The 16024-nt window shown below is 37.5% G+C and overlaps 1 protein-coding gene across 1 annotated transcript; it reads right to left on the bottom strand.

Annotated features, from left to right (window-relative positions):
* Nucleotides 1-14148: 14148 nt before the first annotated feature.
* On the bottom strand, nucleotides 14149-15785 carry LOC133299267 (uncharacterized). Its single transcript, XM_061498705.1, has one exon. It carries the CDS (start codon nucleotides 15457-15459, stop codon nucleotides 14344-14346), a length of 1116 nt encoding a protein of 371 aa, XP_061354689.1. The 5' UTR covers nucleotides 15460-15785; the 3' UTR covers nucleotides 14149-14343.
* Between the last annotated feature and the right edge of the window lie 239 nt (nucleotides 15786-16024).

Here is a 16024-nt window from a genome sequence, read left to right as displayed (position 1 = left end):
GTATAATTTCCCGCAAACCGGCGCCAGTTGCGCCGCGCTTCTGTCTGATATGAAAAGTCGTAACAATTTCCTTGCAAAGTAGCGCCAATTGGCGCCACCTTTGTTCTTCCTTGGCGCCATTATTGTTGACTTTTGGGCGCCCTTTGGCGCCATGATTCCTTCACTGTGGGCGCCCTTTGGCGCCATGATGCTTGACTTTGGCGCCACTTAGTATGAGTTTGGCGCTAAGTGGCGCCATTTCTCTGGACTTTGGCCTATGCAACATGGAACTTTATTTTTCTCTGCATCCGTGTGGAATTGCGTTAACAAGCTTGTATAATTTTGCAATTTTTACTCCTTTTACTTGCAAAAACACAACAAATAAGTGAGAAATATTATTGAAAAGAATGAATGAATATAATTAGCAAATATGTATTTAAGTTGCTCTTTTATGACTCTCTTCTTATCAATTTTAACACAGAAAACTACACTTGCCAGAGGCATATCAAACCATTCCCAGATTTAAACGTTGCTATCCCCAGCAATGTACAAGACTCAATCCAGGAAACAATCAATTATTCCAACACAACATCACAGAGACAATCAAGAGATCACTATGCTAAGCATGACTGAATCAATGCAAAGAACTCCTAACAATGCCTTCTATTTTCATAAAAATGTCAGAATCTAGCTTGAACACCCCTCACCAAGACAAAACATATAACGCTCAGCACTCAAGTGTTTGAGGGAGTAACAATCACTCAATCCATCACAGCAATAACATTACCATAAGCTTGATCATATTCTCAAAAATTCTTAAAAATGAAGAATCAAACACATGCATCAATTGATCAAAAGGACTTCACAGGTTGTAACTTGGCCTGGTTAATGGGTAGGAATATATGGAAAGTAGCTCAAACAACAATGAGATTGAAAAACTGATATTATTTCATTTTTAACACATTCAATTCAATGATTTTGCTCCACTAACATTCCCACAGAATTTCTAGAATTAATTCGTATCAACCACATTTTCTTTACATTCACCCTTTTTCTTTTTCTTGCTTTTCTTTCTTTTTCTTTTTCTTTTTCTCCCTTTGTTTTAAGGGCACAGATGAAATTTTTCCTCCCCTAATTACTTGACCTTTGTGGAGCTTACCTCAATTTGTTTATTTTATTTTTCAACACAACAGTAATTCAATCTCAATTAAGGTAAGTCACTTGGAAATAAGCTAAGCAATCAGCAGAAATTATGAACAAAAAGGCTCAGGCTCAAAGGGGTTAGCAATGGAAAAATTCATACAGGTGGGTTATTTTTGGCCAATAGCTAACAAGAACAAAATAACTTTATCATATCAACCAATGCATGCATAACAGAGAAACAGAGCAAGTTCTAGAATCTTATCACAGTGAGGTTTCTTAAAATAACATAAGTGTTTAAGCACAAAACCTCACCAGCTATGATGTCAAGCTAGACATCCAAAAGAAACATCAGGCATCATTAATCATTCAAGCACAAAATTCAGACAAACGAGCAATCATGAAGTCTACTCATGCCCATACAATATCATGCCAGAAGTTCATACAACATGCTTCCAAGAATTCAGTTAAGCACATTAACTAGATAAGCACATTTAAACCTGAGAATTGCTTGAAAAATATTTTCCAAAATTTTTTTTTTTTTAAGATAAAAATAAAGAGCACACAAAATACTACAAAAATAACTAAGAAAATTAAAAGAGTTAGAATATCTCCCCTGATAGAAGAATTGCAGCAGTTCTAAGATGCAAGCCTACAATTCCCAGATTTAGAGAATTGTTGTCCTCAGCAATAATTAAACCACAAGAAGGAAGAAAAATCTGCACAATGGAACAAACAGTGGCATATAGGATAACTATAATGCGCGCATTAAAACATCAGAAAAAGATATACCAAACACAAAACAACTAAAAATACGAAACTGAAAAATAAACTAATATACAAAATCTCCGTCAGCAAGGAGATATCAATTATCAATGTCATCCCCCTCACCAGCGTGGGATGACTCAGCAAAAGAAAGATCCGGTGGTACTGGATGCTTTGGTGTATGAGACCACCATCCCCAGATTTGTTCCAAACCATGAATCCATGTTAAGAACTCTTTGAAGCTTTGATTTTTCCGAGAGATAGAGTCTCGGTGTCTCTTGTCAAACTTCAGCTCCTGGTGTCTCTTCCAACTCGTATCAAAGAGTTTCACCACTTCCTTTCTCATTGTCTTTTTCAGTATCGAATTACGCCTCTTTTGAGACGTCCTCACCTCTTTGACATCATCTTTTAGAGTTTAAGGAAGATCCTTCAATTCCACTTTTGAGGTTCCATCTTCCTTGTAATCATCTGCTTTTTCAGGAACCTCAACCGCTACATCTTTTTCTTCCTTTACGACTTCAAAACTAAAACAATCGTCTTTGTGAGAAGACTGTTTTAGAGAATCGAAGACGTGAATAGTAATGGTTTCATCATTCATTCTTAGCTCGAGCTTCCCGCTTTCAACATCAATCAGTGCACGAGATGTAGCTAAGAAAGGTCTACCCAGCAAAAGAGGCATTTCAGCTCCCCCTTCCATGTCCAACACCACAAAATCAGCAGGAAAGATGAACTTGTCCACGTTCACAAGAACATCTTCAATAATACCACTAGGCTTCCTCAAAGACTTATCAGCAAGTTGAAGAGATGGTAAAGTAGGCTTTAACTCGGTGATCCCTAAGGAATTACAAATAGAAAGGGGCATCAAATTAATGCTAGCCCCTAGATTACATAATGCCCTGCCAATTTTGGTGTTACCAATTTCAACAGAAATATTGAAGCTCCCTGGATCATGATGCTTAGGCGGGAACTTCTTTCTAATAATAACACTACACTCCTCAGTGAGTGTCACCGTTTGGCATTCTTGCAACTTGTGCTTTCTTGACAACAAGTCCTTCATGAACTTGGCATAATTTGGCATGCTAGCCAAGGCTTCAGCAAAAAGGATATTGATATGCAATTTCTTGAATATATCAAGAAACCTTACATATTGTTGCTTCTGATCCTCCTTCTTGAATCGGTCAGGATAAAGTGTCATGGCTCTCACATATTCAGGACTCAGCTCAAACTTCTTCTTTTCAACTGGCTTCTCCACTTCAGCAGGTTTTTCAATTTCTTTTTCTGGCTCCTTAACCTCCTTTAGCTTCTTTTCAGCTTCCACATTTATTCTCGACTTTTCTGGAGCTGCTACCACTTTTCCACTTCTAGTTGTGACAAACATACAATCCTCCTTGGGATTTGTAACTGTATTACTAGGGAAAGTGCCTGGAGTTCTATCAGCAACTTGCTTAGCCAGCTGGCCAATTTGATTCTCCAAATTCCTGATAGAGGCACTCATGTTTTTAGTATTGGCCCTAGTCTCTTCCATGACGGCATTGGAGTGTTGAGCCATTTGTCCCACTAGTCTCTCCAAATCAGAAGGTTCCTTGGTTAGGATTGGTGGAGGCTGAAAGTAGTTGTTTGAATTGTAATCAAGGCATGTGCCTTGGCCCTTCCATTGATAATTATTTCCTCCAGGAGCAAAATTCTGACCTCTTTGAACATTTTGCTATTGAGGTCTTTAATCATACCAAATGCCATTCACTTGCATTTGCTGACGTGAATCAGAAGGCATCTCAGGACATTCATTAGACTCATGATTGCCCTGGCAATATTCACACACAACAGCAGCTTTAGTCTGAACATTAGCAAGCTGCATCTTGTCAAGCCTTGATGTCAAGTTGGCTACCTGCTGAGACAACAATTTGTTTTCAGCTAGTGCTGCATCATTACCTTCCAGCTGAAGGATACCTCTCTTAGGCTTTGTTGACAACACTTGGTTTTCATTGGCAGTCATCCTCTCAATCAGCTCAAGAGTCTCGTTTGCTCTCAGAGTCTTAATAGTGCCACCTGCTGCACCATCCTCACCTCAGGTTTGCAACCATTGAAGAAGATTCTAACCTGATTACCAGTAGTCAAGTTATAATGAGGACACCTCCTCATTAAATCCTTGAACTGATTCCATGCTGAACACATTGATTCACCCTCAGATTGAATGAAATTGGTGATATCATTTACCATCTGGTTGTACCTCTCCATCGAGAAGAACTCAGCAAAGAACTTCTGTGATAAATCATCCCAGGTTGGAATGCTTCTTGCTGGCTGTCTTTCCAACCAATTGAGAGCTTTCCCTTTAACAGAAAAAGGTAACAATCTCAACCGGATCGCATCATTAGATACTTAAGGATGCTTGGTGGAGTCACAGATCATCAAAAATCTGTCAATAAATTGGTGAGGATCTTCACTCTCCTCTCCTCCAAATTGAGCTCTCTCCACTAATTGAATATGGGAGGACTTGAGCTCCCAATTGTGGGCAACATTCGGCTGAACAATGCTCGCATTGGGCCTGTTGAATAATGGAGTAAGAATGGAATCCATGAATGGATTATTTGCTTCATCGTTTGCTGCCATCTTGTGTGCTTCTTCAAACAGATTTTTTAACTCGTTGAAAGCAAGCTTCTTCCGAGTAAATTTTCTGTTCCTCTTTTCTGTTTTTGTAATCTCCAAATCAAGTGAAAATTCGGGCTCTTTACCTCGCATACAAGTCAGAAAAAGGATTAGTAGCACTGTTCAAGAATCACAGTAAAATCAAAAATAAAAATAAAAATAAAAATAAAAGAAAAATCCAATCTTAAAAATCAAAATTAATTGATATAATAAACGCCAATCTCCGGCAACGGCGTCAAAAACTTGATGCTCACCGGCAAGTGTACCGATCGCACAAGTAATATAATGATAAGTAGAGTATCGTCTCCACAGGGATTAGGTCGAATATCAATTAATAATTCTTTTCAAGAATGGATGAGTTCAAATGATTTTGACAAATATTGTCGATTGATTTGAAATTGAGAACTGAAATTAAAGACTTATTTTTGTAATTTTTGTTTATGAGAAATAGACAATAAAAATAAGAATTGATTTTTCTAAATGTATGAAAAGCATTGTAGCTAGAGCGCACTCACCTTATGATCCCTACTTCTTATTTTGGATTGACTTACAATATTCATTTATAAAATTACTCGGATAAATTATTATCTAAAATAATTAGTTAAATCTCAATCCCTTGGCAATTTAACCCTTTAATCTCAATTGAAATCTTAATCCCTTAGCAACCCCTCATGAAAATTAAGCAATGAACTCAATAATTTAGGCATCCGCAATTCAATACACATATATTCCTAGCATGCATACGAACCGTTATCCTACCCCCTTTCAGGATTAAAACCCCAATATTCCTATCTAGGGTTCTAACCCTCAGACTATTATCAACTATTAGAGTGATCAATTCTAATAAAGAAAATATAAATTACGAACAGGGTAAAGATAAAGATAATTATATAAACGAAGAATTATAAATCAATCCAGCGTAAAAAGGGTTCACATAGGGCTCGTGACCCTAACTACAATAAAAAGTAAATTAGCCAAACATATAAGTGAGAAATATTATTGAAAAGCAGAACATATTCCTCGCAAAGTGGCGCCAGTTAGCGCCACCTTTGTTCTTCCTTGGCGCCATTATTGTTGACTTTTGGGCACCCTTTGGCGCCTTGATTCCTTTACTGTGGGCGCCCTTTGGCGCCATGATTCCTTCATTGTGGGTGCCCTTTAGCGCCATGATACTTGACTTTGGCGCCACTTAGCATGAGTTTGACGCTAAGTGGTGCCATTTCTCTGGACTTTGGCCTATGCAACATGGAACTTTGTTTTTCTCTGCATCCGTGTGGAATTGCGTTAACAAGCTTGTATAATTTTGCAATTTTTACTCTTTTTACTTGTAAAAGCACAACATATAAGTGAGAAATATTATTGAAAAGAAAGAATCAATATAATTAGCAAATATGTATTTAAGTTGCTCTTTTATGACTCAATTCTTATAAATTATAACACAGAAAACTACACTTGCCAGAGGCACATCAGGTACCTTGTAGAAGGTCTTCTTTCTCGAGTTCGATATCTCGGCTGTTCTTCAACTTCAGAACCCGGTTCATCATTCTCATCCTGAATCTCAACATCAACTCGGACCTCAGTATCTTGGTCATCATCAGCTTGTTGCTAGTTATCAATTTCTTCATTCTCTTGATTTTCTCCCCCTGCTTCAGCTCGGACAGAAGGGGTAAATTCTTCACGTCTGACAGTAATCCGGACTTTGGGCTTCAAGATGTCATGAATGGTCTCATCTTCATGAAAAATCACATCTCGGCTTCTCACAATCTTCTTATTGATTAGATCCCAAAGTCAGAACCCGAACTCACATCTCGACGAACCAAGATAAATGCATTTTTTAGTCTTCGCATCGAGTTTCGCCCTTTCATCTTTAGGGATATGCACGAAAACTCGGCATCCAAATACTTTCAATTGATCATAGCCGTTTTTTGACCTGTCCAGACTTCTTCCGGAATTTCTCCTTCAAGTGGCCGTGATGGTGAGAGGTTGATCAAGTCAACAGCAGTTCTGACAGCTTCTTCCCAGAATGATTTTGGCAATCCGGCATTGGATAGCATACTTCGGACCTTCTCCTCAATAGTCTGGTTCATCCTTTCAGCAAGTCCATTCAACTGTGGAGTCTTGGGGGGCGTCTTCTCAAGTCGGATCTCGATCGCTCTACAGTATGCATCAAAAGGGCCGCAATACTCACCACCATTGTCAGATCGGACCACCTTCAATTTCTTGCCAGTCTCCCTTTCAACCATAGCATGAAACTCTTTAAAGGATTGGAGTACCTGGTCTTTAGATTTCAACAAATAAACCCACACTTTGCGGAAGTGGTTATCAATGAATGAAACAAAGTACTAAGCTCCTCCAAGAGATTTCTCTGACATGGAGCAAACATCAGTATGGACGAGGTCAAGAATGTACCTGCGTCTTTTGGGTTGATCCAGTTTCACGAAAAAAAAACCTGGTGCTGCTTTCCAGCTAGGCAGTGCGTGCATCCAATGCTTGGCCTTTCAACCCGGTCAATAATCCTTTCTTGTTCAGGATTTGAAGCTCTTTCTCACTCATATGGCCGAGGCGCTTATGCCGTAGCTCCAAACTAGGTCCATCTCGGACAGAATTGGCTTCTGCGCCATTGATCTTTCCTTGTATCACGTACAAGGAGCCTTCCTTCTAACCTCGGGCAACAACCAAGTTTCCCTTAGCCAGTTTCCATCTAACACTACCAAAGTAGTTCACGAACCCAGCATCGTCAAGCTTGCCTACCGAGATTAGGTTTAATCGCATGTTAGGAACATGCCTTACATCTTTCAACACAAGTCGGCATCCAACATTTGTGGTCAGAGTTACATCACTGACACAAACAATCTTGCTGGTCACTTGATTTCCCATCTTCACGACTCCAAAATCCGTGGAAGGAGGCACTGAAGTCAACAATCCAGGTGCAGTCATCATATGCAATATTCAAATAATTATCCTCACCAAGGAGGAATATCTCGGCATCCGAGTTGGCAGCCACCGCAGTGGTGCTCTTGTCTTCCCTCTTCTTTGGAATAATTTGATCCGGCTTCACAGAGCCATTCTTTTCGTCATTCTGCAGAGTCCAGCAGTCTGGCTTCTTATGCCCTGTCTTCCCACAATAGAAGCACTTCAACTCATATTTCGGTTTTGACCGGCCTCTGGACTTTTCTCTTCTGTCACGATCTCGACCTCGACTCTTGCTTCTACCCTGGGAGTCGGATTTCCCTCTGTTCTCCGCAACTTTGGCCTCAGACGTGCTCGAAACACCTCGTTCTCTTCTCCTAGCTTCTTCATTCAGGAGACTATCTGTTACGGCATCCATCTTCAATTTTTCTTCTGGAGCCGAAATACTCAAAGTCACCACCAGAGTATCCCAGTTTTCTGGCAGCGAGCTCAACAGCAGCAAAGCCTGCATCTCGTCATCAATTTTCATCTCAGCTTTAGACAACTGATTAACAATACCTTTGCAGGTGTTGAGGTGTTCAATCATGCTCAAGTCGTCCTTGTATTCAGATTCACAAGTTGGCGAACCAGGTGTGCTATGTTCCTGGGAGTCTTCTTCTGAATCATGGACTCCAACTTCGTCCACAACTCGTACGCGTTCGTGAACTCGGACACATGCTCAAAGAAGCTTTTGTCAATGTATTTCTTGATTGTAGCTACCGTCTTACGACTCGGGATCTCCCATTCTTTATCGGTTTTGCCTATCGGTCTCATATCAAGGACAATGGCTCGTGTAAATCTTTGCAGTAGAGTTTATCTTCCATCATCGGTCTCCAATACGTGAAATTGTCTGCGGTCAGCTTGAACATGTCTCCATCATGGGTTATGCCATTGGTCTCCATCTTGTCTCCCTCAGAACCCGTCGAACTCGGGCTCTGATACCACTATTGGGAACTCGGTTCACTCAACTCGGCTCAGAAGCCTTTCCGCGGAAGTCAATAAAGCAAGATCCTAGATTTCGGATATCGGCAAACTTACTTCGGCCTGAATTTCACCAGGTCAGGCAGCGCAGCGAAAAAACAAAAAATATAAAGGGGAGAAAGAGAAAGAGAAAACAAACAGATTTTAACGTGGAAAAACCTTCTTCAATGAAGAAGTAAAAACCCACGGGACCTAGTCCAGTCCAAACATCCACTATGAAAATTATGGGTACAAAGAATCAAGATTCACCAATATGGTGGTTAACTCGACCTCTCTAACAATGGTGATAATCAAACTTCCCTAGAGATGTTTCTTTCGAACTCTCTCTAGAGGTCTCTCAATTACAAAGCTCAAAGCTTTGCTCACAAATCTCTCAAATATTTTTTCATTTTCTAACCTCGCCTCCACCCACAACTAATGAATATATAGATAAGGTGAAATCTAGGGTTTAGAGTTTTTAGAAAATCTTTCAATGAACTTGGACTTAGCATTGAAGAAGGAAGCCCAACAATCCTCGGTGCCCTAACTATTGTGAGTCCCATGATTTGCAACTTAGAACCCATATCTTGTATCTTCATTGCTACAAGCACGCGAGGCCTTAAAACAGTGTCCATATTAGCATACAAGAGATATGGGTACTTTAGGACTATCTTAACTTCAATCTTCATTGTGCACAAGATGAAAATCATGTTAATATGGACACTGTTTATTTAAATTAAAAGACGTAATCAATTTAAATAAAGTTTAAAAAATATTAAAAATTAAAAGATACACATAGTTGATTTAAAAGAATTTAAATTTATAAAAATGAAGTTAAGAAAGACATGTGTTATTCTTTCGTAAAAAAGAGAGTAAAGATATTAAATTACTCTCACGTAAGGGTACAAATTAGTTGAGTTATTCCCGTTTGACACAAGTGTCCGATCAACCTCATTTATTTTACTAAACAAATAAATTCAAACTTGACTTTAGGTTTCATGACATAAATGAGTTAAACTAAGCTTTAGACTTGATTTTAAAAATGTCCACTAAATATTAAATTAATAAACTTAAAGATATTTCAACAGGATATTCGATACAGCAAAGAAAAATACTTTTAAACGAACTGGGAAAACATGAACTCATGGCTCGGGATGGTGGATCCTATATCTTCAATTCAACAGCCTAATGACTATATGAGAAAACAAACTAAGGGAAGAGCGCTATATGAAAAATCACTTAGGTAAGAAAACTGGAATTAAAGAAGGGTAAAGGATTTATCTTGTCAATGGAGATAAGTTATCTCCAGTGAGCCCAAAACGACATCGTTTTGAGGCGGAAATCAAGGTATTTTTGTAATTATAATATATTGCAGAGTTATATTAGTCTTTATCATTATAATCTTTTAATCTTATAATCTTATAACTCAAAACGACATCGTTTTGAGCTCACTGAAAATAACTTTATCTCCGGTAACTAGAGAAATACTAGAAACCGGAAAAACATTACAATTGCAACTACAGTTGGTTCATGTCACGTGGATGATATCGCTCTAATTTAAACAAATGGTGAGAGAAAAAGAGAGATGCGGGAAATACAATTGAATAAAGCATTAGGCTTATTACCATTTTTTAACATAAAGGAAACTGCAATGAGCTTTTGATAAGGAACTTTTTAACATTCATGCGCAAACTAACATAAAAAGAAAGCAGCAGCATCCACTACAACACCATTAAAAATGCAAATAATATTAGCCATGTAAATGCACTGTCAGACTAGCAGTAAATGCAAGTACCTTCTTATCAGGATCCATCAGTTTATAGAGGCAAGACAATCCTCAGAAAAGAAACAACTCACTCGTCAGCATCTTGTCCCAATTAAAGAACGTACCATAAAGCAAGGAGACCCCAACCAGTTGTTTTCTAGGCTCTTCATCAGGTAAGCATGGAGCTAAGCCACAGGAAGAACTGACTCATATGTATCTTCTCCCAACCAAGGATTATTACATAACATAAGGACCCCAACCTTTATTCCAGTAGTCTTTTAAATGTGACATATAGACAGGTTTACTTCACAAACAATATCGACATTTCTACAAAAATCCTAAATTCACAATATATCAATTGTGCCTAATGTCATGATCCTAATTCGGAAATTCCATTGACATACATAAATTTGTCCACCTAGCATTTCTGCCAACAGGGGCCAATGACTACAATCATCATTGCACATTAGATTTACTTAAACCACTAAATTCGCGAAAGAAAATGCAGAAACTAAATGAATTGATAATACTTAGATGAGTTGCTTTGTTTGTTGTGTGTGAATACAAAGGGCACACAAATATTGACTTTTTCATATTTTATTACTGTCATTGGCTTTGGATTATATCTTGCTTCTTCCAGTATAAGCAAGATAAGTTCAAATGCTCTAAGAAAATTAAAGCAGGATCAGACAACAATGATATAGCCTCATCAAATGCCTGTTGTAACAAAATGAAATTATAGTATATCCATTATTTCTAAAGTGTATTGCTTGACTAACTTGGTGAAGAAGGATAAAGCCACTTGCATGTCTTGGAATAATAATTCCTTTTAACCTTATGGTGATAACCATCACCAACAATCCAAGATTCATCATACCAATTCATAAAAGAATATTATCAGGAAGGTGGAGACATACATGTCTCTAGGGGTAGTAAACGAATCAGGGATTTTTGGCTCAGCTTGTGAAGGCCTGAGCTTACATGTCTAAAATTGGTTGTTAAAATCAAATTTGGACTTATATAAAAGCTTGTTTAATAAAAAAGCCTCAAGCTCCAATTTAAAAGCTCGGCCTTAAAGCCTCTCAAATTGACCTAGTATATTAATTTTTATTTTTATATTATATGTTTTATAATACTTGTAATAGCCCTCTCTTTCTCCTCAATCCATTTCACCCCATTTTATTGGTTAAACAGACTTTTTGAATAATTTTGTTCTATATTATATTGTTTGGATATATATTGAATTTATATATATTTATGGAATTACTAGTGTTGTTGATTATATATTCTATTTGGATAAATTTTTGTTGTCTTATTTTATTTTTAAACAGGCTAACTCAGGCTTTAATTTTTAGTAAATAAGTCAGGCTACAAGCCGATAATTATATTCATAACAAGTAACAGGCTTGGTCAGGCTGACATATTTAAACACAGGCTTAGCCTTTTAAGACCAAAGTTTGGCTCGGCCCGTTAACACCCTTACATGTCTCCATAGCAGCAGAATAACTTCGATCTTCACCTTTGGGGTATGCGATCTTCTTCGATCAAATAGTTGTAATCCTTATTCTTTAGTATGATCTTCTCCTTTGGGGTATGCAATCCTCTTTGGTCAAATAACCCTAATTCTTATTCTTTAATATGATTTTCTTTTTTGGGGTATGCGATCTTTGTTAGGAACGTGGCTTCCATACTCAAGGGGGGTGAATTGAGTATTACAAGATTTTCACAAAAGCCCCCTTTTAGTTTCTAAATAATCATTGCAAGCACACTTTGACATATGAAAAGCTAATCAATGCATTCAAACAATCCATAACATATAATGTATCATAATTCTAGAACTTATACTAGCACATACAAGATATCAAAGAAGCAATTAAAGTGCTAGAAATAAAGAGTTTAGAGTTTAGAGAATTGCAAACACTATATATCCTGGTTCGGTCACTACCACTTGTGACCTACGTCCAGACTGAAGTCCCTCGATCAACTCTTTCACTAATGGTCAAGCTTCACGGGTGCTTGACAAACCTTTACAATCTTTCAAGACTTCGGGTTCTTGGATACCTTTCAATCTCCAAGTTTACGAGTACTTGGTAACCTTACAATTCACTCCAAATTTACTTAGGTATTTGGCCACCTCTCGAACAATGGGTCTCACAACCCTTTCAACTCAAGAATACAATGGGAAAATATTTTGAAATGAATATACACTCTCAAAGTGTGGATATACAACTTGAAGCACTATGGGTATATGGATTTTCAAGATATGAGCTCAAATATATTTGATCTTTGAAATATATGAAAGAATATGCAAGTGATAGTGTAGAAGCTCTCAAAGTATGCTTAATGTGTGTAGAAATAATGCTCAAATGTTTTTGAGTCATTGGGAATGCATATATAGTGTTTTCAAAAACTAGCCGTTTATAGCCGTTGGAAAACTAGCCGTTTATAGCCGTTGGGAAACTAGCCGTTTATAGCCGTTGGGATCTAATTTGAAAAATTAGCCGTTTTATAGCCGTTTATAGCCGTTGGGATCTTATTAGAAAAATTAGCCATTTTATAGCTGTTGAGATCTGTCGCAGTGGTAATTGATTTCCAACTTGACAGCAAAAATACTGTTTCGTATTTTGGCTATAATTTGAGTTATACTTGTCAGATTGATGTGATCTTGGTCTCGTTGGAAAGATAAAAGATAAATCTACAACTTCTATGAAGAACACAAGATCCAAATCCATCATCTTAGATACGAAAAAGTGTATGGAAGACAGCAGCGAAATTAAGCAACAAATTTTAAGTTCAGATGTGTTTTAGCTTGCTTCCAACTACTTTTTGTGAAAGATCTTGACTTGATAAATATGTTTTGAAGTTATAAAATATGTCAAGGATCTTTTCTATGGATTTGAAAAACATGTTTGCAAAACATCTTGATTATGCAATTTGAAAAACATGTTTACTTTGAGAAAAACTTTGAGCTCATGCAATGCAATCTATCATATACCTTCACATATATTCTAAGTCATAAAGATATATTATAAATATGATTTTAGACTTAGCTTCATATCTTGTGTCTTGGATCTTTTCTTGAACTTGATGCTTTGACTTGTTGGATATGACAATGCTTGATACTTTGTTGGTTTTGATCATTTTTCACCATTGTTATGATATTGAGCTTCTCTTAGATGTTGTCCATGGTTAGTTGTCTTTGATCTTGGTGTTGCTCTTCTAATTATTCCTTGTTGCTCTTGATCCAATGATCTTGTCACTTTGATATAACATCACTCTTCTTGTGTGGCTACATCATACATCTTCAATATCCACATATGGTTGATATTTTTTGCTCTTGATCAAAGCTCTTCTCTTTTTGTTGTTGCCACTTTGTTATCATCAAAACATACCTTGTATCTACAATCTTCCTCGGTCAAATAGCCCTAATCTTTATTCTTTAGTGTGTTGTCTCTCTCTCTCTCTTGATGGGGAAGAGAAAATAGAGTTGTTATTTGACATATTGGGGACCAGAACCCTTTATAGTATTTTTCTTTATTGTTGGGTCAGTAAGCTCTCATTGTACCTAGTTGGCCCAATACTTACTTAGAAATCTATTAGGGCATCTTTATTTGATCACTTTAATTTACTCAATATATATTAAATAGCATAATATAATTATTAATACAATATGTAGCCCACAAACACATTAGGAAATATAATTTCCTAACAGCATGTACATGTAACAAAAATATATAGATTGGCAAATCTAATCAGTGGGGCGAAGCATAGATAATGCAAAGCCAACTTCGCCGAGATATGCTGAAATTTAATAATTAAAATCAATGGCAGAGAGGATCAAACTCCTCAATCCTGAAAACTCAGTCATAGAGTTTCTAAGAGTGGCTTTTATATCTCAAAGCTCACTCTTTCAAATTCAAATATATCTATCCAAATACAGAGCCTACATTATTTCTGGACTTTAAAGTTTAGAAGCTCACCTGTATCATAAAACTGTACTAAACGGAAAATCTTCATTAAGAACCAGAGAGAGAGAGAGAAATCAATCCTAGTGTCACAAAAAGAATTTGCAACAACGAGATGAGCCAGAAAGCAGATATGAATTTCAGGTCCAGAAGTATTTTAAAGCATATAAAAGCAGTTCAGAATGGGAATCCTCTAGTAATGCACTTCTTTGACGACTCTGCTAATCTCTTCACCTCTTTTGTCCTTTTATAGATTTCCATTAATTCATTGGCCATTTCCTCGTGATGGCATTTGACAAACGAATTCAAAAACCTCTCCTCTGACATCCTCAGTGCCCTAACTATTGTGGGTCCTATGATATGAAACGTATAATCCATATCTTGTATCTTCATTGCTACAAGCACGCGTGGCTTCAAAACAGTGTCCATATTAGCATACAAGAGATACGGGTACTTTAGGACTATCTTAGCTTCAAGCTTCATTGTGCCCAAGATGAAAGTCATGTTCCTCTGAACCTTATCAGTAGACAATGTCAAAACAATAGGAGCCCTCCCAAAAAGACCAAATATCTCATCATCAGAAAAACCAAATCTTGCCAAATTCGCCATTTTCTCACGAATTGTTTCCACGCGAGAGATGCCTATTAGTGTCACCACGTATTTATACATCTTTGAATCCTTGGAAAGTCCTATCCTTCCTATATATTCCAGCTTCTCATCATCAAATGAAGTCCTTGTAATAATCATTGGCCGCAAAAGGAGCATTTGAATCAAGTCACTTTTATTAACACCTAACTCTTCATACAGTACGAGGGTAGCTTCAATGTCAAAGCGATTGTCCCATACCAGCAGTGAAGGGTTTCTCACAATGGCCTTGTGAAGCTTCTCCTTTGACTCAAACAATGACATAAGATAAGCAAGCCTCTCCTCTAAGTTATACCGAGACCTGAAAAATCGTGGCCTACAAATGATAATCTTCACAAGTTCAGATGCCCGTATGCCCAATCCACTCAGCAGGCAGAGCTTAGATTGAACTTGAGTAGCATCAGCATTGCGCAATGAAGGGCAGCGTGAAAATATTCTCATCAAATCATCGTCATTACAACCCCATTTACTCAAAACTTCACTAGCATCCTTCGATTCATTTCCAAGTTCTTGGACTTCAACCTTGGCTTCGGCTAGGCCAATGGTCGAACAGGTGGCAGGAGTGAACACTCGCAAAGTTTTTATAACTGGTGGTGAGTATGAGAAAGACTGAAAAAGATTTGACCCAGTTGAAAGAAACCGAAGCATGAGATAATGTTACAATCAGCTTGACAATCACGAATATGAGGAACAACTGGGTTGTGCTAAAATTTGAAAAAGAAAATAAATAAATAATACTTTTTTGTTCTTTTTTGTTCAAAAGAAGAGCATGAAGAGTGAGGTAGAAATACCAAGTTAGAATGTTATTACTGCTGCTGCAGTGGAAAAAAGGGAGAGTGACTTCAAGCTTCAGCAATTGATACTAACAGTTACATGGCAAGTCACTTCAATTGAACAACGAATCAATGACGAATGCAAAATTGCAAATCAGCTAGAGTGAGTGTGTATGAGAGAGAGAGAGAGAGAGAGAGAGAGAGAGAGAGAGAGAGAGAGAGGAGACCGGCAAAATGTAAAGGGACCAATCGCGGTTGGGAGTGATACGGCGAAAGGAAACGAAAACGCGATTCGGGTGACCACTGACTAGGGTTGAACTTTATTACACTAAACCGTTGTGAAGGAGTTCTTTAATATGGAAATAGATTTTCACCATTAATAATCAAACAAACCATAATGATTTTGTAACGGGAATAGTGTTTGTCTTTTCAAATGACAT

Source organism: Gastrolobium bilobum, unplaced genomic scaffold, assembly GCF_033153095.1.
Source record: "Gastrolobium bilobum isolate Gb01-03AN ecotype WA unplaced genomic scaffold, APGP_CSIRO_Gbil_v1 utg41201, whole genome shotgun sequence".
Taxonomy (NCBI): Eukaryota; Viridiplantae; Streptophyta; class Magnoliopsida; order Fabales; family Fabaceae; genus Gastrolobium; species Gastrolobium bilobum.
This window is presented reverse-complemented; position numbering and strand designations above follow the sequence as displayed.